General features: G+C 34.2%; 1 protein-coding gene across 25 annotated transcripts in view; it reads right to left on the reverse strand.

The window, feature by feature from the left end:
* Positions 1–25,588, reverse strand: part of C2CD5 (C2 calcium dependent domain containing 5) — a 101,543-nt gene that overhangs the window by 30,591 nt on the left and 45,364 nt on the right. For 13 of the 25 annotated variants that reach the window (XM_011283842.4, XM_011283841.4, XM_045061541.1 and 10 more), the window contains 4 exons: positions 23,192–23,300; positions 10,251–10,365; positions 7,094–7,189; positions 4,093–4,284 (listed from right to left, as the gene is read on the reverse strand). In XM_011283842.4, coding sequence (XP_011282144.1) covers positions 4,093–4,284; positions 7,094–7,189; positions 10,251–10,365; positions 23,192–23,300 — 512 coding nt within the window. Of the gene's footprint in view, positions 1–4,092; positions 4,285–7,093; positions 7,190–10,250; positions 10,366–20,374; positions 20,441–23,191; positions 23,301–25,588 lie in introns of all 25 variants that reach the window. The other 12 variants (XM_019834683.3, XM_019834681.3, XM_019834676.3 and 9 more) reach the window with 1 other exon arrangement.

A 25,588-nucleotide genomic window follows, 5' to 3' on the forward strand; every position in this document is an offset into this window, starting at 1 on the left:
TTTAAGAATCAGATGTCTGGGGCACCTGGGTGGCTCAGTCGGTTGAGTGTCCGACTTCGGCTCAGGTCACGATCTCACGGTCCGTGAGTTTGAGCCCCGCGTCGGGCTCTGTGCTGACTGCTCAGAGCCTGGAGCCTGTTTCAGATTCTGTGTCTCCCTCTCTCTCTGACCCTCCCCTGTTCATGCTCTGTCTCTCTCTGTCTCAAAAATAAATAAGCGTTTAAAAAAAAATTTTTTTTTAAAAGAATCAGTGTCTGGGGTAGCTCCTGGGTAGCTCAGTCCATTAAGCATCCCTCTTGATTTCAGCTCAGATCATGATCTAAAGGGCATGGGATCAAGTCCTGCATAGGGTTCTGTGTACTCTCTATCTCTGAAAAATAAATAAACTTAAAAAAATCAGGTTTCTGAAGAAAATGGAGTAGGTGAAGCGAGTGGCAATAACTAGAGAGAAGGCCTCACAAGAGAGATGATACCTGAGCTGGGATCTTAAAGACAAGATGGAACCAAGAGCGTTGGAAAAAGGCAAATATGGAATGGAGCTGGCATATCAGAAGAGCCAAAAAGAGACTACTACACTGAAGTGAAATGAGCAAGGGTGACAATCGTATGGATGAAGGTGCAGGTAAGCAGGGGCATGATCATGTTAGGGGCTTGTGGGTCATGGTAAGGAGTTTGATTTTATTCTACCAGCAATGACAAACTCCAGGTAGGTTTTAAGTAGTAACATGATCCAATTTATGTTTTAGGATATCATTTACATTGCTACACAGAAAATGGAATAAGGATAACAGAATTGATGAGGGGATAGCAGACAAAAAGCAATTTAGGTGACAATGAGAGCTGAGACTAAAAAGGTAGCAGTAAAGATGAAGGAAAAGATCCCCAAACTGGCAAACCAGGCTATTTACACCAGTAGTTATCAAACTTCATCTTGAGAGCTCATTAAAAAACAATTACTAGTCCCCATGCCCAGAGTTTCTGATTCAACAGGTCTGGAGTGAGGCCGAGAATCTGCATTTCTATAAGGTCTCTCAAGCATCATGATGCTATTGGTTGGTCTGGGGACCACATTCTGAAAACTGCTGATGGGCACTATTCCTTCCTATCTAAAACAAACACAAAAAGCTGGATAAATTATATATTTTTACAAATCGTCTTAAAAGCTGGGGTGCCTGGGTAGCTCAGTCAGTTAAGCATCTGACTCTTAGTTTTGGCTCAGGTCATGATCTCATGGTTCATGGGTTCCAGCCCCATGTTGGGCTCCACACTGACAGTGCGGGGCCTGCTTGGGATTCTCTCTCTCTCTCTCTCTCTCTGCCCCTCACATTCTTGTGCTCTCTCTCACTCTCTCTCAGAATAAATAAACTTTGAAAAAAAATCTTCTTAAAAGCATCACAGGACCAGGGCAAGGGGTAGTGGGGTGTATAAACATAGGGAAATGGCATGAAGAAGTTCTTTTGTGATGATGGAACACAGTTTGTGTCTTCACTATGGTGGTGGTTACACAAATCTGTTTGTGGGATAAAGTTGCACAGAACTATACATGTACACACAAATACATAAATGAATGCAAATTTAAAAAAGTATAAAAACTGAGTAAGGTCTGTAGTATAGTTAGCAGTATTATACTGATGTTAATTTCCTACTGATACTCTACTATGGCTGTATAAGATGTCACCAACGAGGGAATCTGTCACCAATACAAATGGTATTATTTGTACCATTTTTGCAACTTCCAGTGAGCCTATCACAGTCTAAGGAAATGAAACACAATAAATAATAAAGAACAGAAATAAGAGAATACAAAAATATTTCAGATATTAAAATTATCAGTTAAAGAATTAGTCATAGGCTGTAACATAATAAATTTGAAAAAGAACAAAATAAAACTTCTAGAAATAAAAATAGATATCAAATATTTAAAGCCCCAATTATTGGACTTACTACAATATTAGAGACAGTTGAAGAGAGAATCAAAGAACTGAAAGATAAGAAAGTATTCAAGATATGGCATAAACAAAAATAGAAAATTTAAGAAAGTAACATACATAAAAGAAGCAGTGAGAAAGTCTAACATTTTTAATTATAGTATCAAGAAGAGAGATGAAACATGGGAAAATATCTAAAAATTTTCTAAAACACATGAAAGAATCCACAGATTCAAGAAGCCCAATATATAGCAATTAGAATAAAAAATTCCATACTTAACATTTCATAGGGAAATTGCAAAAAAACAAAAATACATAGAATAGCTCACATATAGCCTGGGGTTGAAGGGCAGCTACCTTCAAAGGAATAAAAGTTAATCTAATAGGTTATTTCTCAATAGTAGTAATGAAAATCTGGAAGGCAATGGAAGGGTATCTTCAATGTGCTGCAAGAAAATAAATGGCAGCCCAAAATATCTTTTAAAGATAAGTAAATATTTTCAGACAAGCAAAACTAGTTCACCAAAATAAATGGTCTAAAGTCTATACCTCAAGCAAAAGAAAAACAATCCCAAATGGAAGGTCTAAGATGTAAGAGGAAATTGAGCAAAAAAAGCAAAAGTAAATGTATTAGAAATACAGGCATGCCTGGGTGGCTCAGTCAGTTAAGTCTCTGGCTCTTGATTCTGGCTCAGGTCATGGTCTTGCCTTATGTGAGACTGAGCCCCACGTCAGGCTCTGTGCTGACAGTGCAGAGCCTGCTTGGGATTCTCTCTCTCTCCCTCTCTCACTCAAGATAAATAAACTTAAAAATAAAAACTAAAGGGGCGCCAGGGTGGCTCAGTCAGTTGAGCGACAGACTTCAGCTCAGGTCTTGATCTCTCACAACAAGGTTGAGTGACCGACTTCGGCTCAGGTCTTGATCTCACAGTTCATGGGTTCGAGTCCCATGTCAGGCTCCATGCTTACAGCTCAGAGCCTGGAGCCTGCTTCAGATTCTGTGTTTCCCTCTCTCTCTGCCCCTCCCCCACTCATGCTCTGTCTCTCTGTGTCTCTCAAAAATAAATAAAACGTTAAAAAATTTTAAAAATAAACAAAAATTAAAATATATATACATTCAAAAATAAAATTCAACATGACTCTGTAAAATAGCTTTGATGCAGGGAGGTTAGGAAAGAGGACAGTGCCAAAGAATACCATATTTGGCATAAAAAGTGGACAGAGCAAGGTATCATTCATTAAAATAAAGAAGGCTAACATGAAAGAAGTGGAGAAAGCCAGCAGTTCAATATGGAACAAGTATGAGTTGCCTACAAGACATCAAAATAGGGTGTGAAAGTATATGGGTCTGAGGCTCAGAAGAAAGTTCTGGACTAGAGTTATAAATCTGGGAGTCACAGACATATAGAAAGCACATCTGTAGGAGCTGATGAATTCAACCTGGAAGAGAGCTTTGAGAAGAGAGTCCAGATCCGTGGCCCTTCGAGGATTAAGAAAACGAGGAAGAATCAACAAGGACACTGAGGATTATACATAAGGTAGGAAAAAGCAGGGGTGGGGGGCAGGGCACTATGAAGTCAAAGGAGTATCAAGGAGAAGATGATCAACTGTGTGACTACTACTATTGCTGAGATGTCAAGTAAGAGGAAGAGAGAAAAGCAAATCAATGGATTTGGTAGCCTGGCAGTTGTCAGTGACCTAGACAGTTATCATTGCTCCCTATATGCCAACCACAATTTAGCATTTCCTACTCCAGTACATTTTAAAAGGAACTGTTAAGAGCTAAATTAAGTAGTAAAAGAAACAATACATAGCACTGTTCTTTAAAAGAAAAAAAGATAAATTTCTAAAATGTATTACATATTCAATGTCCTTAAAGCAGAGTCACGTTCCTAGCCTGAAACAAGTTAATTAATAATCTTCATAATAACAGATATTTGTATAGAATTGAAATGTTTACAATTGCTTTTGCATTTAAACTTATTTGAGTTTTATAAAATGGGTACTCTTCCTCCCAATATTCCATGTGACTAAATACAAGGTCCAGATAGTACTGCCCAGCCTGCCAGGTAGGAAACAGTACAGCAGATATCTGACATAGACCTATTTGACTCCATACCTCATACTTTCTCAGGGACCCCAAATATTGTTTACACAAATATACCTTGCTTGAATAAGACAACCTTTTCCAATAACTGTTGCATCTGTTGGGAGGTCAATAGTTGTAAAGAGAACATCAGGAACTTTCTGTTTCCTGCAGTTATAGCAGTATGTGAGATGAGCTGGAAATGGCATATTCAGTTCGTCATATGGTATGTGGCAAAATCCACAACCTACAGGCAAATTTTCTTCTAGCCTATATGAATACATCAAGATAAAATATGAAGCATTCTTAAAAATTCTATGCATTTTTTCAAAAGCATATGTTATACATATAGTACTAATGTATAAACTATATAACTTCTACCACTATGAGAGTTATGACAGTCCCACTATGACTATTAAGAATTAAAAATGACCATGAAATCAAAACCATACACTTTTGTATGAGATAAAAGACTTATACAAGTAGCCATTGAATTGCATCAATTCATACGTTTGAGAATGTCCCACCTGACAAAAACCACTATTATTCCAAAGCTAGTTCATAAAAACAAATGGTTAGATAATAAGGGTGACATTTTCCTACTGTCTGACAAATATAACACAAATATAATCACCAAATATAATCACAAATATAATCGTGGGTTTGAGCCCCTCGTCAGGCTCTGTGCGGACAGCTCAGAGCCTGGAGCCTCCCTCAGGTTCAGTGTCTCCCTCTCTCTCTGCCTCTCCCCCACTCGTCTCGGTCTCTCAAAAATAAAATAAACATTAAATTTTTTTTTAATTTAGAAAGTCAAAAATAGGCATAATCTAACATTTCTAATTTCCAATGACTTAAGAATTTGTCAGAATTAAACATTTCTGAGAAACCAAAACAACTGTGTTTCACAAACAACATAAACCACAAGTAAACACACAACCTTCTCAATCAGTAAAATGTTTGCTGTAGTAATGCTTATGAATTCACTTCAGAATGGTATTTTTTTCACTCATCAAATCTGAGGAAATTAGGGAAACAGAAATGGAAGAAGAAAGCTCCATGGAGAACTCCAGACATTCACACAGCCACACCTCTAGAGCTGTGGAAAGATATGGGTTCTCAATTCATTCCAATCTAAAGTGACCTGTTAGAAGCTGAAACTTGGCAATCGGACACATTAAAAAAGAGAAAGGAAACTCATACTGTATCTACTAGGAGTCAGGCTTCCTGCAGATTCCTTGTATACATTACTGCACTGAATTTCCAAAATAACCTTCTAAATCAAATTACTCCCATACATTAATTATTCTTTTGTTGGGATGGCATTCTGGTATAAGCAACAGGGAAATCAGATGCTAAGTAGAGCTGTGTGATCTTATACAAGTTATTCAATTTCTCAGAGCCTCCTCTATATAACCAGAATGACAGTATCTACCCAGAAAGGCTTTTTTTTTTTTTTTGAAGACTAAGCAGGAAAACATAGATAAACACCCCCCCCCACACACACACACAATATAATAAAAAGCAAAGAGCAACAAAAACTAGTTCTTCTTGGCCTGAAACCAACCTGAGATACTAAGTGACTTGTTCAGTCACACAAAATACAAGGCAGAAGACCTCAGATTTTAATGTTGGTTGGTTTGAACCAAAGCCCATGTGTCACAAAGGGGCACAAAAGATTGAACACTGGGGTAATTTTTAACTAAACACCTCACAGAAATTCAAACATAAATGATGCAATATCATAGGCATAAAAACAGAACTATTTAAATTCATGGAAGCATTTAAAATATGAAATATACAGAAGGGATTATCTCAATACTGAGTTTATAGGGAATGTTTTCTTCCTTCTACTCTCCCATACTTTCCAAATTTTCTCTAGTAAGCATAAATAATTTTATAGCAAGAAAAAAGACATTTTCCTCTTTTATAGATAGGGATGGTATCTGTTTCACTAGATTGGCAAATAAGAGAATTCACTGTATCCATCCAAGCCACAATACCAAAATAATCAAGCTGCAGGGGAAAGGCCATTTTTAAATCAGGCTTCTATCTACTCAATAATGAAATCCACTGACATGAGAGAACTATACTGCAGCACTGGAACAACTCAAAATAGAACACTTTGACTTTTAATATACTTTAAAATGTTCCACCTTCTTTTTCCTATTTATGCTGACTTTTAATGCTCTGTAATATATTACAGTCAAAATACCTTTTTAATACAAACTAAAGAAGAAACCGACTAAGGTCTTCTATGTGCCTACCTGAGCTAGAATAACTTTGTTATACAGAGACTTGCAAATTTATACTAAATTTGATCACATATAGATTTTTTTTGCTGTCTTCCTTAATATACAAATACTGGGGGGAGGCGGGGGAGGGGGAGGGAAGCAAATATGCACACAGTGAAGTAAGGGGTAATTAAAATTTATATTATTCAGGTACTCTGGTACCAAACTAATAGTTTTCTGTATATATATATTTGATAATTTCATCTGTTTATGGAAAGTATTTTTGACATTTATGGAAGCTAAGAGATTAAGAGATTAATAACCAAATAAACTAAAAAGTAATCTATTTTACCTAATAATTTCACTTTTACTTTCTCTTTCATACACATTAAAGTTATATTTCACTTTTTAGGAAGCTTTTATATATAATTTTGTTACAATACAGTGTTTCAATTGTTCTGTAAATTATGAATTTTCTTTATGCAAATTGTTTCATGACCTTTTTCTGTTTCAGAGGTAGACAAGGGGGAAAGGAAAGGAAGAGAAAAATCAAAGGAAATTACTTCTATACTATAACAAACAAAAAATATACACTTGAAATTCTTTCACTGATAGTTATACATGTAACTTACCAAGATACTAGAAAAATTATAACAATGTGTGTCATATAGTGCAGAACTCAATACTTCTCTGTTGCTATAGGTTACACAAAAAGCAGTGAAGTGCCTGGTCCTCATTTCTATATTAAGCCACTCTCATACAGAAGAACTATCCCAGCTCTAAAGTTACAAAAGTTAACCTCTCCCTTCTTTGCCATCATAGAAAATAAGCCAGGCTGCCATGACAACCTCTGTTCCAAACAGCCCTCCACGGTGCCATCCTGCAGAAATCTAGGGTTCAGTACAGCTGCCGTGCCGGATGCAGATAAAATACAGACCTCTTCACTATAAAAGAAAAAAACATAAAACAGTTAACATCTTCAGGCAATCTAACTTTGAAAAATGTTAAATATCAAAGTGATTACAGGGTGACAATTTAAATTCAAGTTAGACTCCACAAATATTAATGGTATCATAAGATTATCTCCTATCCTAGGATAAAAAATAAAAATAATGTTATTAAAATGAAGAAGGTGGGGTGCCTGGGTGGCTCAGTCAGTTAAGCGTCCGACTTCAGCTCAGGTCATGATCTCACCATTTGTGAGTTCAAGCCCCATATCGGGCTCTGTGCTGACAACTCAGAGCCTGGAGCCTGCTTCGGATTCTGCGTCTCCCTCTCTCTCTGTCTCTCCCCTGCTTGTGCTCTCTCTCTCTCTCTCAAAAATAAATAAACATTAAAAAAAATTTTTTTAATAAAGTAAATAAAATGAAAAGGGTAAGAATTCTTTATACTTAAAAAATTGTAAAAGATAAAGCACAATATTAATGACAATAAATTCCTTTAAAATATGGTAAACCTGATAAAGACTGAATATCTCAAAGTAGTAACAAATTATTTTGCGGAATTCAGCAATAAACCATTAAACTGTATTAAAATACTCTTTAAATGCATACTAAACTTCATTAAAATCATTTTAAAAGTGTAACTATGTAATTATCGATATCCCTATAGCTTAAAGTTAATAATCAAAAGGTATCTGAAACAAATAATACCCAAAATATACTAAATGGAGCTTAAACTACATCATTATATGTATGATAAAAACCTCACTTTCAAAAGAATTATTTGGAATTCTTTATTACATATCAACTAATTTTAAATAATCCACAAAATTACTGAATGAGATCATACAAAGCAAAAGAGAAAAGTTGCAGCCTAGGGACAAAATGTTGGAAACAGTATAAGTGGACCAGAAGTCTGAAAGGACATGAAAGAAATGGTCACTTGATCTGTAACTGAGTAGAGAGAGACCAGGCTCAAAATGTTTAAGTGGGCACTGAGAATGTCAAGGAAGAAGGTGGAGCCCCTGATGTGCTGAATTAAGGAGCTCTAAGAGCAGAAGTACATTTCAAAGAGTTTATCCAGTAATAGTACATAGGATGGATCAGAACCAAAAAAATTAGTAAAGATGGGATTTAAACACAAGATTTTTTGAGGTCTGGAGGGAAAAAAGAAGCTTGTATCAGGTGAATTCAAACTTCTACGTAAATCAATTTGACTCATTTCTGTACACTCCCGCATCTACCTGTGACCTATTTCCTGCCGCACTGAATGTACACCTCTGGCCTTCTCTGCCTGCTACTCTACTAGCCTTAAACACTCCCTTCATGCCTTTCTTCATTTATATAATTCATACTCATCCCCTGAGATTTAGTTTAAGCTTCAGTTACTTCATTAACCCTTTCTTCCAATCTTACTTCTAAACTCCAACCCTCTGGGCCCCACAGCACCCTGGGATATCTCTGCCATAAAATGTGTTCTATTTGTCATAATTCTCCAGTAAAATGTGAAACCAATAACAAAAACTATGTCTTTTAAAACCATAACCCTATGACCTGGAAGCATATGACACTAAATCTATGAATGAGCTAAGATTATCTACTGGGGAGTAAGGCAGGATAAGCATAACAAAGTTATTACTTTTAACAAGTGTAGAATAGCTACAATGGAGACAGAAAGGTGCAAGAATACCACACATGATCCACAGAGGAAAAGAAAGGGCCCTCAGAAGATGAAACAGCATGGCTCTCCACATATACCAGAGTCTAATCATTTTTCTGTAAAAATAATGACCACCACAAGCACAAGAGAATTACCCATGTAATAGATGACAGTAAGGATTAACCAAGAATAGGAGGTGGAGGTGCCTGGATGGCTCAGTTGGTTAAGTGTCTGACTCGGTTTTGGCTCAGGTCAAGATCTTGTGGTTGGTGAGATCGAGCCCCACATGGGCTCTGCACTGACAGTGTGGAGCCTGCTTAGGAATGTCTCTCCTTTTCTCTCTGCCCCTCCCTCTCCTCTCTCTCTTGAAAAATAAACAAATAAACATTAAGAGAAAGAAAAAAAAAGAATAGAAGGTGGGCAGCAAAAGGTCAAACAGTTTCTAGATGATATCTATTATAAACTTCTCAAGGGGTTGAAAGTAGGGTTAATTGATGGCAGTCAGCAAGTCAAATCAGAGCCCAACTAAGAAACTGAGGAAAATCTTGGTTAAGATAAAAGCCAAAACAAACCAGGTATAAATGTGCAAATGAGATAAGTGAAAAATATTAAGTTGTGATCCAAGAGTGAAATTTTATAGTTTCAAATTTTTAAAGGGGAACCATTTTGGGCAATAATGAAGCCTAAAATACAGTTGAAAGCTGAGGGATAGAGGAGGACATGAGAATGAGAAGGTACAAAGTCAGGCTGTTAGAAGGGAGGTAATCATGTTCAACTGGAGGAGACAGCAGAGAATTAAAAAAGGCAGAAGAATGTTTTGGAGGTAGGAAAGTCTGAACTGTGGAATGGCATGGACTTTAAAGTAAGAGAGATTGTTCAAATGAAAGGTAGGAGAAAAAGAAATGGAGAACTAGGGGTATGGAAGTCTCTTCCTAACTCGGCAGAGTTAGGAAGGATGATGTGTTGGCAGAAGAAAATTAAGTTGCAGTTAGGTAAAAAGAGTTTACAGACAAACCTTAAAGACACATTAGATCAAGGTTTCCAAATATCCCAGAAGAAAGAGTTAGTGGGGTCACAAACTGGAGTAAAGTAGGCCTAGAATTAAGACTTGCTATGTGCCAGTATCAATTCTCATTTAATTCGTCAGTAACCTTAATTGATAGATGGTTATAATTTCCATTTCAATGTATAAACTGAGGCTCAGAGGAATAGTTATTTTCTCAAAGTTTCACAGCAATTAAGTGGCAAAAATGGCATATGGACCTCAGTCTGATGTACTCCCAAGTCCATGCTCCTGGATCACTCCATAATTCTTCTTTTCTCTATATTTGCATAAAGCTTTTAACCTTTTAGATGACAATCCGTAAATTACAGCATCTAGAAAATCAAGTTATTATCATTTACCAGATGCTAGTTGATTCACTGTAGCCCACTACAGCATGACAGCCTAATGCTTTAGCATGTGATTTTATTTCTTGTCTGATTTCTGCCCACCACGCATCTCGAGTTTCTGGTTCATCTGAAAGATAAATTTTATATCAGTTCACTACTCAATAGCACATTGTTTATATGAGAAAGAAATGTTTAAAATAAACATATTCTGGAAGGCAAAGACACACTAGTCTATAACAGATTTTAAAACTAACTTCACATGTTTAAAATATTATTTCTCAAAATGCTTATTAACATTTTAATTTAATGCTACTTCTCACAAAATTTAACATTTTTAAACTTGATTGCTAGAAAATAAACCAACTAGTTTTATTTGCTTTATTACTTTAGGGGACATCTATAGGAATATATTTTATTAGATACAACTTCAAATGTAGACCCAGAGTTTCCAGACTCTAATCCTAAAACTGAGGATATTCTATGTCTCACTCACCTCGCTCAGTGAACATTGTGAGTCATATCCATACATTTAATTTAAATTCTGATTTCATTTCCTGGTACCTATTTTTTATAACCCACTATATTCTAGGTTCTTTCCAAGGCAAAGATTTGTCAATGTTAAAAAAGAGAAAGCCATCTGTAGCCATCCTTGGGGGTCCTAAAGCAAAGTAACAAGAAATGAAGGGACCAGCCAATTTAAAATAAAGAGAGCAAATATGTTGAATTTAATACAAGTAATTGGGTTAATGTAAATAAGGACAAATTTCAGGCAGTACACTGTAACTACATGTATGGTTCTATAAGTAAGAAAATGCCTTAGAATCACAGCATTGCATTTGTTTTTGTTTTTTTGTTTTTTTAACACAGAGGAATCCGATATTGTTTGTAATGGAGCATTATAAATGGAGCATCTGGCACACATTCTTCCTAATCACTTGCATTTAGCTGCAAACTACTGGTGAACAGCAGCTGCAAATAATAGTAACATTTTATGTGCAAAGATGTTAAAAACAGAAACAGTCTATAATGGGCATATCCTAATTTTTTTCTTTGTGTGGCCAATTCCATTTGGGAACAATTTGGTATAGAAAAAACTTTAACTCTAAATAGGATGCTAAACTCTCTTTGTAAATTTTCCACATAAAAGGCACTTATTAAAACTGAAAGTCAACCAATCCAAAAACTTCCTTTTTTGAATTTCAGTATATATCCAGTTTTCAAAATATGTTTTTTTTTAAATAAGTAGAATAAGTAGAATTATACTCACTAGTAAAATACTGAAGACAGCAAAGTAAAGAAAGGTTAAAAGGCTTGTTATAGCAGACATTTCTATGATGTAATTTTGTTTCCTCCACAGGGAGGAGATGAACAAAAGGGAGAAATGAGATAAATGTCATAACTACAAATGATGCCAGCCAGTTCTTGTATTAAAGTTTTGGATCCAAGACAGAGCTACCCTAAAACTTTCCTTCAGGGAAAAAAAAAAAAAAGAAAAAAGAAAGAAAAGAGAGAAAAAGAAAGAAAGAAAGAAAGAAAGAAAGAAAGAAAGAAAGAAAGAAAGAAAGAAAGAAAGAAAGAAAGGAAGAAAGAAAGGAAGGAAGAAAGAAGAAAGAAATGCAGACTCCAGGAAACTGAGGAAAAAGATCCAAGTATGAGATAAAATAAAGAAGAGAAATAGAAAAGACTACAACAATATGGTGTTAGCAATCAATATTGTGAATTAAGAAATGTGTAAGACAATTAGGTGGCCCTATTTTGCACATACACTATTATGTTAAAGAATTTCTTCATATTCCCCCTGTAATGTAGACATTAACAGCACAAATACATTTGCAAATCCTTTTTTTTTTTTTTTTAAGACATACATGTTTCCAGGCCAATTTGGGCATCTATTTAACATCGTTTCCTAATAAGGGCATTTTTATCGTAAGACAAACTTCTGTTCATGTAGTTGCTCAGACTATCAAATTATTTATGATTCTTTGAAAACAGGTATCACAAAAAATAACAAATATAACTCAGTTTAGAAAATAACTATTTTCCCTGAAAAACATTGTAAAATAAAGATTAATTTTTCTTTAAAAACCCTAGTAGAACCCGTTATTTACTTTTTATAACTTTCTGGAAGTTTAAATATTATTTGCTAAGGCAAATAATTGTATACTATGTTTTTATAAAAACAGATTTTTTCTCACATTAGATTTGCCTACATCTGTGCCACAAGTAATACATGGTAGCTTTTCTGTTTTAAAATGAATTTTATAGAAAGCAATCCATAACACTGTTTTTTAAATTAGTAAAAAAAAAAAAAAAAAAAAAAAAAAGGAGGAAACTACTTATTTTCAGTTCAGGATATATTTATTTAGAAATGGCCAGCATGTCTAAATGGAAAAGTGTGTAATAATAATCACTATGAAATACATGTAACCACATAGATTACAAAGTTCATTTACATCAAACTTACCTTGGTGTAACACATAAAATAATCAGATAATTAAACCAAACGCTATGAAAGAATAAGTGGCTGATTTAAAAAAAAATCAACACAACAAAGGGCTGACTGCAGCGCAAGTGGAGCATTCATGTTCCTCTGACGAGGTCACAAGCAGCCTTTATTCTGACACATGAGCCACACAACTGCACATGGGGATGCCATTGGTGTATTTAATAAAGTATTTACAAGTTTAATAGCTAAAGAGTTACACAACATGGGAGCTAAGGAAGCAAATGGCATATGTCCACACTCCAAAGAATTTGTTAAATTTTGTTTTTGGCTTAAGCAAAAGCTCAGAGAACAAAGGGTTTTGCAAAGCAGATTCAGCAGACAGGAGCCAGAAACAGTGGATATTTTGGCGCATGCTTGGATCAGGTGACAGTACAGACTGAAAACTATGGCAGCTCACTGAAATGGTTACAGAAAGTAATGGCCCTAGAGTCTAGGTGGAAGCAAGGCAAGCATACAGTAGGGAGCACTTAATCACAAACTAGGAACTGAATCAACAATAATTATCTACAACCGTAAGCAAGAAGCCAAAGGATGAATTTTTTGGCTATTAAATTTAGGGGTTATTTAATTAAAATTAAGAATCAATTTATTTAATATTGAAAAAATTAAATTTATCTTCAAAGCCTACATTATATTTATATCAGAGATGAGCCAAAGAATATTCACTTAGTAATTATGACTCAGCCTTACTTATTATATCTGTAAATTCAGAAATATACTATTTAATCCCATAATGGGATTTTTTCAAGCTTAAGTAAGTGCTAACTGCATTCTTATAGGAAATACATTGGTTGAATTTGAATTGTGTTATTCACTCTCCAAAAGTCAAAACTGAGGATCTATCATACTCATATAAAAGTAAAAATAAAGAGTCTGGCTTAAAAATTTATGGCAACTCTACATACCACTCGTGAAACTAGATACAATTTAGTCATTTGAAGCATATACAGCTGAGATGTGAAGGTCACAATTAAAAAACATTTCAGAGATGTCAAGAAAAAAAATCTTCACTTTAAATACCATGCTCCTCCAAATAATCTATAGAACTATTTATAATTATGAAGAGATCTCACTTTAGAGGATATTAAAATTTATGTACTATATAAATTATATTTCATACGATGTTGTATTTGTATTCTATGGGTCAAAACTCTTCATAGATAATATCACAAATCTTTTAATATATCCTTTTATTTATAGGCATGCACTGTGCTCTAGATCAATACCTCACTGATGCTTCTTTTAGAGGTACTGTCTGCACATTTGGGTTGACATCACAATTAATTTTTCTTTACTGTTACTTTTCTAGAGCATGGACATAGCTTGATATCTTGCCATCTTTTTAACATTTTGTCTTATTTCTGAAGTACAGGTAAAACTGGTAAAGATTCGTAAAATGATAATAATAGCTTATATCTCAGAAAGTAAAGAAGTGAACAACTCAATATAATATGCCTTTATAAAACTTAGTCCCTTTGAGATTTTAGGCAATCACACACTTGCAACTAAGAAAAACTGACTACCTAAAGTGTTCAATTTAATTCTATTTTTAACATAGCTCTGGAAGAGAATAATTCTTCCCTTGAGAATCTTTTAATCTGATTGAGAGAAAAGAAAATGGACAATTATTCAATCTAATTTTTAAATAAACGAGAGGAGATAAAGTGTTAGGTGGGCTCAAATAAACATTTTTAATACAACAATAATCTATCTTGTTAATGGAAGCATTAAAAAGCCACATTCTTAAATACCTTAAAGTAATATTCCAACACAAAACAACTCATTGAAGAACACAAATTTCCCTAATGAAATAGAAATTAGAGAGTTCAGGTTCAAGTGTGTATACCACCTCAAACTAGGTGGGGATTCAGTACCAACCTAGGAAGAACAGTCCCATCATACAGTAAGTGATGTGCAAATTCAGAGCAGACATCAAGCTGCAGTAATTTGGGATCTTAGGATGGTGGCTGGGATATAATCCGTGTTAGATCAAACTGGAGTCTTCACTATTCATAAAATAAGTCAGACACATAACTACTCCTTATCTGTGAGATTTCCCTCTTTATACATGGAGAGAAGATTACATATAACATTTACATACTATATTATAATATTGTAATTAACATCCAGTATATTAGACATATAAAGAGTAAAATTTCAAAAATAAGGAAATTACATGTCTGACTTTTTCTTACAGATAATAAAGAATGGAGAGTAATTGGTATCCAGTTACATTATATGCAGACAGAAAAATTTGTATTACATTTACATGTTGCATTACATATAAAGAGAAGTTCACACATTAAACATGCTATATTTACAAAGCCTTCTTGAACTCTATATATCTACTTCCTAAAACCCTCCTTAAAATACTTAAAACCAAAGTCGGCTTAACTACTTTAGGCTTAGTTTTGCACATCTGCTTGTGAGTACCTCTCAGATGGAGTAAAAAATAACTACTGAGATCATCAGTAGAATTCAAGTTCCAAGAAAGCCTATCTCCATTTAACGCCTCCTCCTCCTCCTCCTCTACACACACACACACACACACACACACACACACACACACACGCATGCACGCACAGCAAAACAGTGCAAGAAATAGCCTAGATTGGCTGTGCAAACAGGGTGTCTGCCTGGCTGAACAATCGTGTTCCCAATATCCAACATCATGTTCAAGACATGGTAGGCACACCACGAACATCCATGAATAAAAGATTTTTACTTACAACTGAAAAAAAAATTAGATTATCAGATTGATATATTCTATAAATATTTCCCTACACATTGGTTGACTCACATTTTGAATATGTTTAAAGCATATAAAATGTTTAAAGTAATAATTACACTTCTTTTTCTTGGTTTTATTATCGCCCCCGAAGTAAATATTCTAAACAATTACAATTCAGATGAGTAACAAAAAAAGAGTAACATTTTCTAAATTCAGACCACTAATCTAAAGCTTTCCTTAGCACTAGCAAAAGTTCATTTATTATAAGATTGAGAAAATCGTAAGTATAATACGTTCAAATATCTACAATCTAAAATAATAAAATAGTGGTGTCCGTGTGGCTCAGTCGATTGAGCATCGGACTCTTGATTTCGGACTCTTGATTGACGGTTCATGAGTTTGAGTCCGTCATGGGGCTCCACACTGCCAGCGCGGAGCCTGCTTTGGATTCTCTCTCCTTCTCTCTCTGTCCCTCCCCTGCTCGCTCTGTCTCTCTCTTAAAATAAATAAATAAACTTAAAAATCTTTTTTAAATAATAAAACTTCTAAAATATTCTCAAAAACAAAAGTTATCTAGTTTTAAACAAACTGTTTTACTAACTCAGTACTTGAAACATTCACTCTTAAAAATATTGTCTAAGTTTGGAAGCTCTTTCAAACTAGTACTTTTCAAACCACATTATATATCCATTTTATATTTCCTCTTGTTGCTTCCTGATAAAATATCTAAGCTCACATGCATCCTATATAAAAAAAGAATAACAAATTTTCATCAACTACACTGAGGCTATTGCTAATTAAAAATTATATCTGTATGCTATCCAGAAATACTTTCAGTGGTAAACTCAGAAGAGAGAAAAAAGAGATCATAGGCATTGAGAGACAATGAGCTAAGACTTTTAAAATCTACTCTGAAAATATTTTTTATAACAACTTTCAAACAGACTTGGGTTTCCAAAAGATAGGATGCAAACGCTCACTGGGGCTTTAGACTTGTAGCTGTGTAGGATAATCCTAATCTCTCTCTCAGCTCAAAGTTGCCAAGAGACAATTTCATTTGCCACATTTTACTAATGACCAAGTCCTGCTGATTTTACATTTAAAATATTTACAAATTTATGGTTAAGAGTGTAAGCCCTGATGCCAGAGTAGTTAGGTTCATGCTGTAACCCAACAACTACCTATTTTACTTTAGGAAAATTATTGTTTCATTTTGCTCATCCACAAAATAGGAAAAATGTCTAGCTCAGAGCTGTGTTTTGAGAACTGAATGACCTACTACCATAAAGCACTTAGAAGAGTGCCGGGCACACAGTAAGTGCTCTATAAACTTTAGCTCTCCTATCACCACCAAATCCTAGGTCACTCATCTGGCCAGAAATACTACAGTCAACTAACTAGCCTCCCTATCTCTAGTCCTGCTGCCTTTAAATCCATTCTCCAGGGGTGCCTGGGTGGCTCAGTCGGTTAAGCGGCCGACTTCAGTTCAGGTCATGATCTCGCGGTCGGTGAGTTCGAGCCCCGCGTCGGGCTCTGTGCTGCCAGCTCAGAGCCTGAAGCCTGTTTCAGATTCTGTGTCTCCCCCTCTCTGACCTTCCCCCGTTCATGCTCTGTCTCTCTCTGTCTCAAAAATAAATAAACGTTAAAAAAAATTTTTTTAATAAATACATTCTCCATGCTATAATCAATGATCTAATACAAATGTAACCATTGGATACCCTGTCTTATTCCTATGCCGGCCCTGTTCCTGGCATGTCACAATACAAGATTTGCACATGGTGTCTCCTCCTTCCTAGCAGCAAGATTCATCTTGTCTTTCTCAAAGTCTGTTACCAAGCCAGAAACATAAGAAGGAAGATAAGAAAAGGTAATACTGTGATTTTAAAATAAATTCTCAGATAATTGAAGTTTTTTTTTCCCTTCTTCCTGCTCCATAAAAATATTTTCTATCACTGTAGTTAACACAACCTAGGACAGCAAAGCAGTAGAAAAAAGGACACACACAAAAAAGCTGAACTAACCAAGACATTCTGTATTCAATGTCAAACAATAGTATGAAGTAACTATGTAAATATCAAACAAGTAATGGCTAGGATGTTGTTTTTTAACACAGTGCTAAAGTTTCAGAACTACATTAAAAGGATGTAACAACATACCTCCAAATACACTGTCTGAAGTATAAATGTTAATCTCTTATACATCCTTCAAACTGAGCTCAAGAATGATATCTCCAAGCTTCCCTGCCACATAGTTAATTTATGCTGTCCTCTTTAGTTCTGTACCTTGTATCACACCACACCACACCACACCATACCACACACCCACACCACACCACACCACACAGTAAACCATTAACATGTTTTTCTAAATCTCCCAGAATATGACCTTTTTGTGAAAACAGGGTTACTGGCATCTTTGCACACCTATCATCTAGCAAACTGGCACAAAATAAACTCTAATAAATGCTTGCATATCATATTTCATGAGATACTATTATTGTGTGATTAAAAATGTTTTCCTTGGGGCGCCTGGGTGGCGCAGTCGGTTAAGTGTCGGACGTCAGCCAGGTCACGATCTCGCGGTCCGTGAGTTCGAGCCCCGCATCAGGCTCTGGGCTGATGGCTCAGAGCCTGGAGCCTGTTTCCGATTCTGTGTCTCCCTCTCTCCCTGCCCCTTCCCCGTTCATGCTCTGTCTCTCTCTGTCCCAAAATTAAAATAAACGTTGAAAAAAAAAAAATTAAAAAAAAAAAAAGTTTTCCTATATCTTTCCACATTTTAATGTTTCTGAAATAAGAATGTCTAATAGTTAATATATTTAACATGGTAGTATTTCCTTCTCTTTCCTCTTGGGAAGCTATCATTAATTGATGATACCTTACATAATAAATGGTGTCAGAGAATCCAGGAAATACAATATTGATGAATAATTTCTCACATTAATAAAAATTGTATCAACAATTATTGTTTTTTACTGATGTGGCCAATTATTGATTTTCTACAGTAATATAGGGTAATAATGACTAAATATTCCCTAATTACAGAGAAGAATACATAAATTATTTGAATACATTTATCATATTTTTGTTCAGAAATATATTATTTTTCCTAAACTAATATGAAAATCAGTCTGACTTCTGAGTATGTTACACTACCATAAAGATTCTAATATCTTAGTCTAAAGCACAGAACTACGAGAACATTAAACTGAAAGTGTCATCTTTTATCTTTTTTTTTTCTTTAAGATTTTAAAATAATCTCTGCACCAAACAGGGGCTCAAACTCACAACCCCAAGATCAAGAGTCACATGCTCTACTGACTGAGCCAGGTGTCCCTTATGTTCTTTTAATATTTCTGTAATTCATATCCATCTTTTTTTCATACACTTACTACCTGACTTTATTTTAAATGATGGCAAGATATACTCTTTCCTCAACCATGTTTCTCCTTGCCAAATTCTGTAATTCTGCTTACAGGCAACAAAGTCTTAGACCTATAAGATTTAACTGCTTTTCTACTTTCCAAGACTGTTCTATCATCTAACACACATCTCACTCTAAACATGTTTGCCCTGACAAATTTTAAGCTCCTTAAATTATTAATGATCACTCTGTTCCCAATGTCCTTTCCCTACATAATTAGGCTTTTTCTCTTCCTATTCACTAATCTGCTTAATTTTTAAAAATATATTATGTTTATTAAATGAATCCAGCAGGGTATTTTTCCCACTAAAAACCAAGTATAACATATTCCATTCAAAATTATTATTTTAATTTTAATCAGTGTGATAATATACTGGCAAAAACTTGGACAGGAAATAGAGGTAATTTCCCTGACGACTTACCAATTGATAATCCGCAAAGATTGGACCTTATCAGATTGTTTACTAGACTGAACTTAGGTAAATCTGCATGATTAACATGAGTTACTTCAGAGTCGAACATGTGTTACTTACATCAGAACTTACATCCTGGACTCCTAACAACAAAAAAGTTTACAATATTGAAAAGATTATGGGATATTATCTAAAATGTGAGCCTCTTAGTGTTTTTGTTTCTCTGTAAATAGATATACTTTCTGACACAAAGAACTGGTAAAATTCTTTAGGCAAAATACCAGCTTCTGATACTGAATCAAAATGGTTCCATTATTTAATTCCACAAGTAACATAAAAATTTAGATATTTATATTAAGAGAATATGTTTTTATCAAAAAGAAAAATTGGCTTTGACTCTAAACCACATCATCAGCTGTAAGGTTATCTTAGTTTCTCTAAAAGCTACAAACTATATCCACAAGTAAAATTACTTAAAAAGAAAATTATATTCTCACATGGAAGGGGAAGGAAGGGAGCTCATGAAAGCTGTTCATCCCCCCAAAATCTCTTACTTGCCAAATTTTGAAACACTTCTAGAATTATAAAAAAAAAAAAATGGTAATAGTTGTACTTTCATAGTATTTATGGAATACTAAATATAGTCAAACCTAAATAAAGTTTAAACATACTTTAAGTTTATCAAGTCTAGCCATTTAATACTAATATTTAACAATTAATATTTCTTTAATCATAAAGCTAATGTCTATCTCATTTACCTTATATGAAGAAACTATCCAAAAGGTAATAAATATAATTTAAATTTAGCATTCTGAAAGCTAATTACCTAACATAAGCCATTTATAATTTATGGTATTTCTAAGGTTTTGGTTAATTCATTTTAGTTAACATATTTTTATATTTGCATTTCCATGGGAACTGTAAGAGTTATAACATATGTACTGCAGAATGTGTCTGTATAACTGAATTGATATTAAATCTATTTAATCTAGAACATTTCTAAAAACTTCACTGAGCTGCCATAATTTTTGTCAGCATATGTAGTACTGAATGACCATCAAAATACCTGAATTGAAACTATTCCAGTCTAGCAGTTTGTAAGATCTTGTGTTACCCATAATTCCGACAAAGGCTGAGTTCAAAACAGCAAATTAGTAGATCAGTTTTAGGTGCAGAATAGTAGGAAAAAAACAAAACAAAAAAAAAACACTACAAACAAGAACACAATTGACAATACCACTCGACAGGAACTGGAAAGACACAGACAGCAGAGTTAATAAGGAGTAGAAATAGAAAGAGAAGAAGGAGCATGCTATCATAATCTAACATTAACTAAAGTCTAATTGTTTGAGATAATGACCTTGATTTTTAAAACCACCCCATTCTTTTCCTTGTTGTATATATCATGTTTGCTTAATATTTAACAAAGGAGAAAATTCTAAAAGAACTCCAAGATAATAATCCATAGTTAGCAGGTGGTAGTGGTTTTAAAATAAGATTTTTTTTCCTTCTACACTCAGTGTAAAATGAAAATTTCCCGTATTCACTAGTCAAAAAATAACTGCAAGATTCATTTGAGAGTGCAAATACAGCACTTTTAACATTAGCACATGCATTTCAATCCATTTTAAGTTTCTCTCAGCAGAGTAACTCAGTGTCATAAAATTAATACATCATCATCATGGTAGATGCTAATCTAGAGTTCTTTTTGTTTCAACATTCAGCGTTTTTCAACAAATTAAATCCTTTTCATAAATAATTATTTATGAAACATTAAGAACATTAAAAAAAGTTCTTAAGAAAATGTCCTTTTTTAATGCATAATACCTACATAAAACAACCCCAAAAATGTGATATTTATATCAAAACAATGTAATATTGAAACCATTAGAATATATAGCTGATTTGTATTTAACTGAAAATAAAACAAAATTAAAATATAGCTTATATATCATGAAAGAGCATTTATATATCTATGCCCATAACCTTTTGGGAAACAGCATATTAGTAACTGAAAATTTTTGAATTTTCATGTGAATTGAAAAAATTTCTGAAAGGGAAGGAAAGGAAGAGAATGCGTAAGCTGATAATTACAATACACAAATTGTATTCTGTAATAAGGAATACTGTTTTCTTCCCTGGGCCTGGATTCTTACATTTCTCACACCACTAGAATAAACTGGCAAGTATGATAAACCGTAAAAAAGAGTTTGTTGTAAAAAGCAATGTGATTTTAAATATAGCTCTCTAGTTAACTTATTTAAATAACCCTTGTTTGTTCTCCCAGACTCTATAGCTTACTCAGAGTACATGGAAGCAACAATAAAATAAAAATGTTTTCAGTAAACAGAAGATACCACCAACAGTTAAATATACTCCTGAAACCATGTTTGGAGCTTATGAGTGGGTGCCAGCTATCAAAATATTTGAGTCAATGGTGCATAGAAACACAGGTAACAAGCCTTGGGTCACACAGTTAATGTCAGGTGTATTAACTCAGTATTTCCTTGCACTTTCCAAATAATTCAAGTTCCCAAACACAAAGATACGGAACTTGCAGTGTCTTCAATGTCTGAATACATTAAACTGGCATCATTCATATATAGAATGCCTTTAATTACTGCAGAATATACAATACTACGTTAAGAAACGACCTCAAACTGGCCAGAAAAAATAAGGAACATTGGAAAAAAATAAACCAGAGAAGAAAAAGAGAAGACTAATGCTTAAAGTATGTATTTGTTCAGCTTCAGAGTTAAATAATCCTAGCTACTATTGCTCTCCTAAAATCTCATTCAGGGTCTGGAAAAAATTCCATTCTGTTTCTCTATAACTATTAACTCAAATGACATCAAACCACTTTTACTTTTTTTTTAATTAAAAAAAACTGCATTAACTTTTTCTTTTTTAATTTAAAAGGATGGTAATGCTCTGTATCCTCAAAATCACTATCAGCAATGTTTTACATAAAATAGTTTCAAAGCATTTTATTCCTTTTGTAGCTGTCAGTACAAGCCTCAGGAAGAGGTTATTGGAAGTGACAATTCAAAATTTTCAAAAGCATGTATGCATATGTGCCAAATAAGAATACTAACATAACTTAGGTCTAAGGTATATCATCAAAATAATAAGTGGCTTGAATGAGTTACTGGGAATCCAGTCAATGAGAGATGCAAGAAAACGCTCCAAACAGAAAATTTCTACCACACTTTTCATGCTTATTTTATATTCAGAAAAACCACCAAAGCATTCCTAATCCAAGGGCCTGAAACTGAGACTGGTTTGAGGCCTTTCTTTTATAATCATGGCCCCATGTTTTAAAAGAAGTGGCCTACTCTTCTTACCTGTTTGCTTATATAGAACAAATAGCTACAGAAAAGAGGTCTTTTCTCTACGAGAAAGCAGACAGCACTTTTTTTTTTAAATTCTTAGACAATACACAATGTTTACAATTAAATTTCAAAAGAACACTTGCTTTTAGGAATAAGGAAATTACTAAAATAATCCACAAAGAGTTACTGCTAATGAAAACAATTAACATCTTAAGATAAGGGCTGCAATGGTCAAACTGTAAAAATTTATTATCTGTCTGGGTCAAATAGCAGACTCGGAAGTTAATTTAAGGATTCCCTCAAAGTGTTAACTAGGCCAAAAATGAATCAAAATTTGTTTTATATAAAAAAGCAACTAAAATATACTTCTACTTATTTGATTATTTCTAATTAAGATTACTAGAAATACTTAAAGCAACATGTGCCAGTTTATACTTTCATTTTCATTTCTCTTTTCAGATAGATTTGATTCTTTAAAACTATAAAAATCAATTTTAATAACCACAGTTAAAGCAAATGAAACACTGAAAACAAACTCTTAAAGAACATACCAGGATTGTGGATGCGGTCCAAAAGCTTCACAGAACGTGCACTAACAACACCCCCAACATGCACGAGAAATCCAGGAGGGAATGCCGTCAAGGTAAAAAATGGAAATTCCTAGTAGAAATAATGGGGGAAAAATATAACTGACCATGTGCAAAGTACAAAAAATGTGCTTGTTAAAAAGCCTGACCCCTTTAGATTATATTCATATTGTGAGATATGAATTCTATCCGTTAACAAAAGGCTACCAGTTATACCTCACTCATGCTTTGTAATTAAAAGTTTCCTTGGATGTTTGGAGTTCCTAATCCATTTTCCCATATATATCATGTTACACAGAATCCAAACACTCTTCTTATCAATTCTCAATGAAGAAAAAAAAAAAAAAAAGGTTCTCAGAGTCCCAGTTTGAGATATGTGAACACACTCTTCCTTTCTCTCAATCTCTTACACTGATGCAAAATCACAGTGAGATGAGGGGATTCCCCTGCCCTTCTACTTCGGGTCTGCTTTGCAGTGGGGCAGACACCTCCTCACATACACACACCCAATTCCAGGCTACTGGTAAAGACTCTGAAGGACTGGTGCAAGAGATCTACAAGAATGTGGGACTGAAGGAGGAGTGAGAGAATGTGCAGTGTGGGTTAAGAGATTCACAGAAAAGTGAAGGACAAATACCAAGTTGAAGTGGGCAGAGAATCACTGTGTGAGATTATTTACTCTATCAACAACGAGCAGCAGGAGAAAACTTAAGTACACAAATGGATATTAAGGAAAAGGGAGAAGTATGCAGATGACAGCAAGGGAGGCAATAAAATTCCACAAGTTCTTCCAAGTTTTATTCTCCCCTTCTCTCTCAGGGATATCTTTCAATCTCATCAATACAGAGGCAAGAGGGAAATGGTAGAGAAAGGAAATTCATTGAAATAGCACCAGGAAGAAAGGGGAGCTCCAGTGGCTCTCCAAATATGGAGGCATCTCATATTACACAAACTGGATGCAAGAAAAAAAAATTAGTATCCAATTCAAATGGCTACAAGATTAACATAGATCACTTAAACAGAAATCACTTACCAGTAGCCTCAGCTATTCAGAACATAACTTAGAACTGGAAAATAAGCCAACCAGAACTCTCAACAGTCAAAAAAGAACTGTTATAGTTCCAAGTACTAAAGGTTATGTATTTGATTCATAAGAGATCCCTATAGATCATATCCATACTATGACATACAGTTATTATAAATATACAATTATAGGAACGTATTTTAAAATCTATCAGTATCTTTTTTTCTGGACAACAGCAGATTAAATGCAGCAAATGAAAGCTGGGAGATAAAGAGATACAGAGTACTACTAGAAGCAAGCACATTAAAAGCAGCAAGTACTGACTGAGTGCTTAAAGCATGGAGAATACAAACTCACCAAAGCATAATTCACAAAGCACAGCAACTTGGAGTCATTTAGCACAAAGGCAAACAGTCCTGCACACTTCAGTAACCCATTAAGATATAGTATAAAATACATATTATACATATGTGTCTATATCTATAGACACACATGAATTTAGAAATAAATTCAGACAGAATTTGTAAGGAATCTAAATTAACAAGGGTAAGAAAATCCTAGGCTACATTAAAAAAAATTAAAAATCAATCTATGGAAATGGATAGGTTTGGCCCACCTGATAGGCAAAAGGAAAACCATGAAAAGATAGGAGAACTTCAATTACATTACTATAAAATGTTTAGTCAAAATACCTCCTTACTTCCAATTGAACTTTTTAAATGTAAGTTTTAAATGGGAAATATATAAGTAAACTTATGCTATGAGAAATTTAAGTATTTTAAGTATTTAGGCCTCTAGGATTTTTGTTTTTCAACTTTAAGTACACAGTTTTTAAATTTTCTGAAAATACTGAGGTCAAAGTATAAAAAAAACACTTTGCATTTAACCTTTATACTTAAACATTTTGAATATTCTGGACAAGAGACACTGGAAATAAAATTTTTATAAGCTACATGAAAAGCTGTACTTCCTTCTAAAACTAAGAAATAAGTTAGGTAAATTGACATATTAGAAAACATGTGCATATAAGAATTTAGGTAAGGGGTGCCTGAGGCTGAGTCGGGTAAGCATCCGACTCTTGATTTTGGCTCAGGTCGTGATCTCACAGTTCGTGAGTTCAAGCCCCATATTGGGTACAGCCTGCTTGGGATTCTCTCTCTTTCCCTCTCTTTCTGCCTCTCCCTTGCTCATGCCCTCTCTCTCAAAATAAAAATAAAAATAAAAATAATTTTTTAAAAATAACTTCAAAAAAACAAAAAAGAATTTAGAGAAGTATAAAAATGAACCTAAATGATTTTTCTACTTGAGATTCTGATTCTTCTCCCAAATTCCAGAAG

The sequence above is a fragment of the Felis catus genome, chromosome B4, assembly GCF_018350175.1.
Source record: "Felis catus isolate Fca126 chromosome B4, F.catus_Fca126_mat1.0, whole genome shotgun sequence".
Classification (NCBI taxonomy): domain Eukaryota; kingdom Metazoa; phylum Chordata; class Mammalia; order Carnivora; family Felidae; genus Felis; species Felis catus.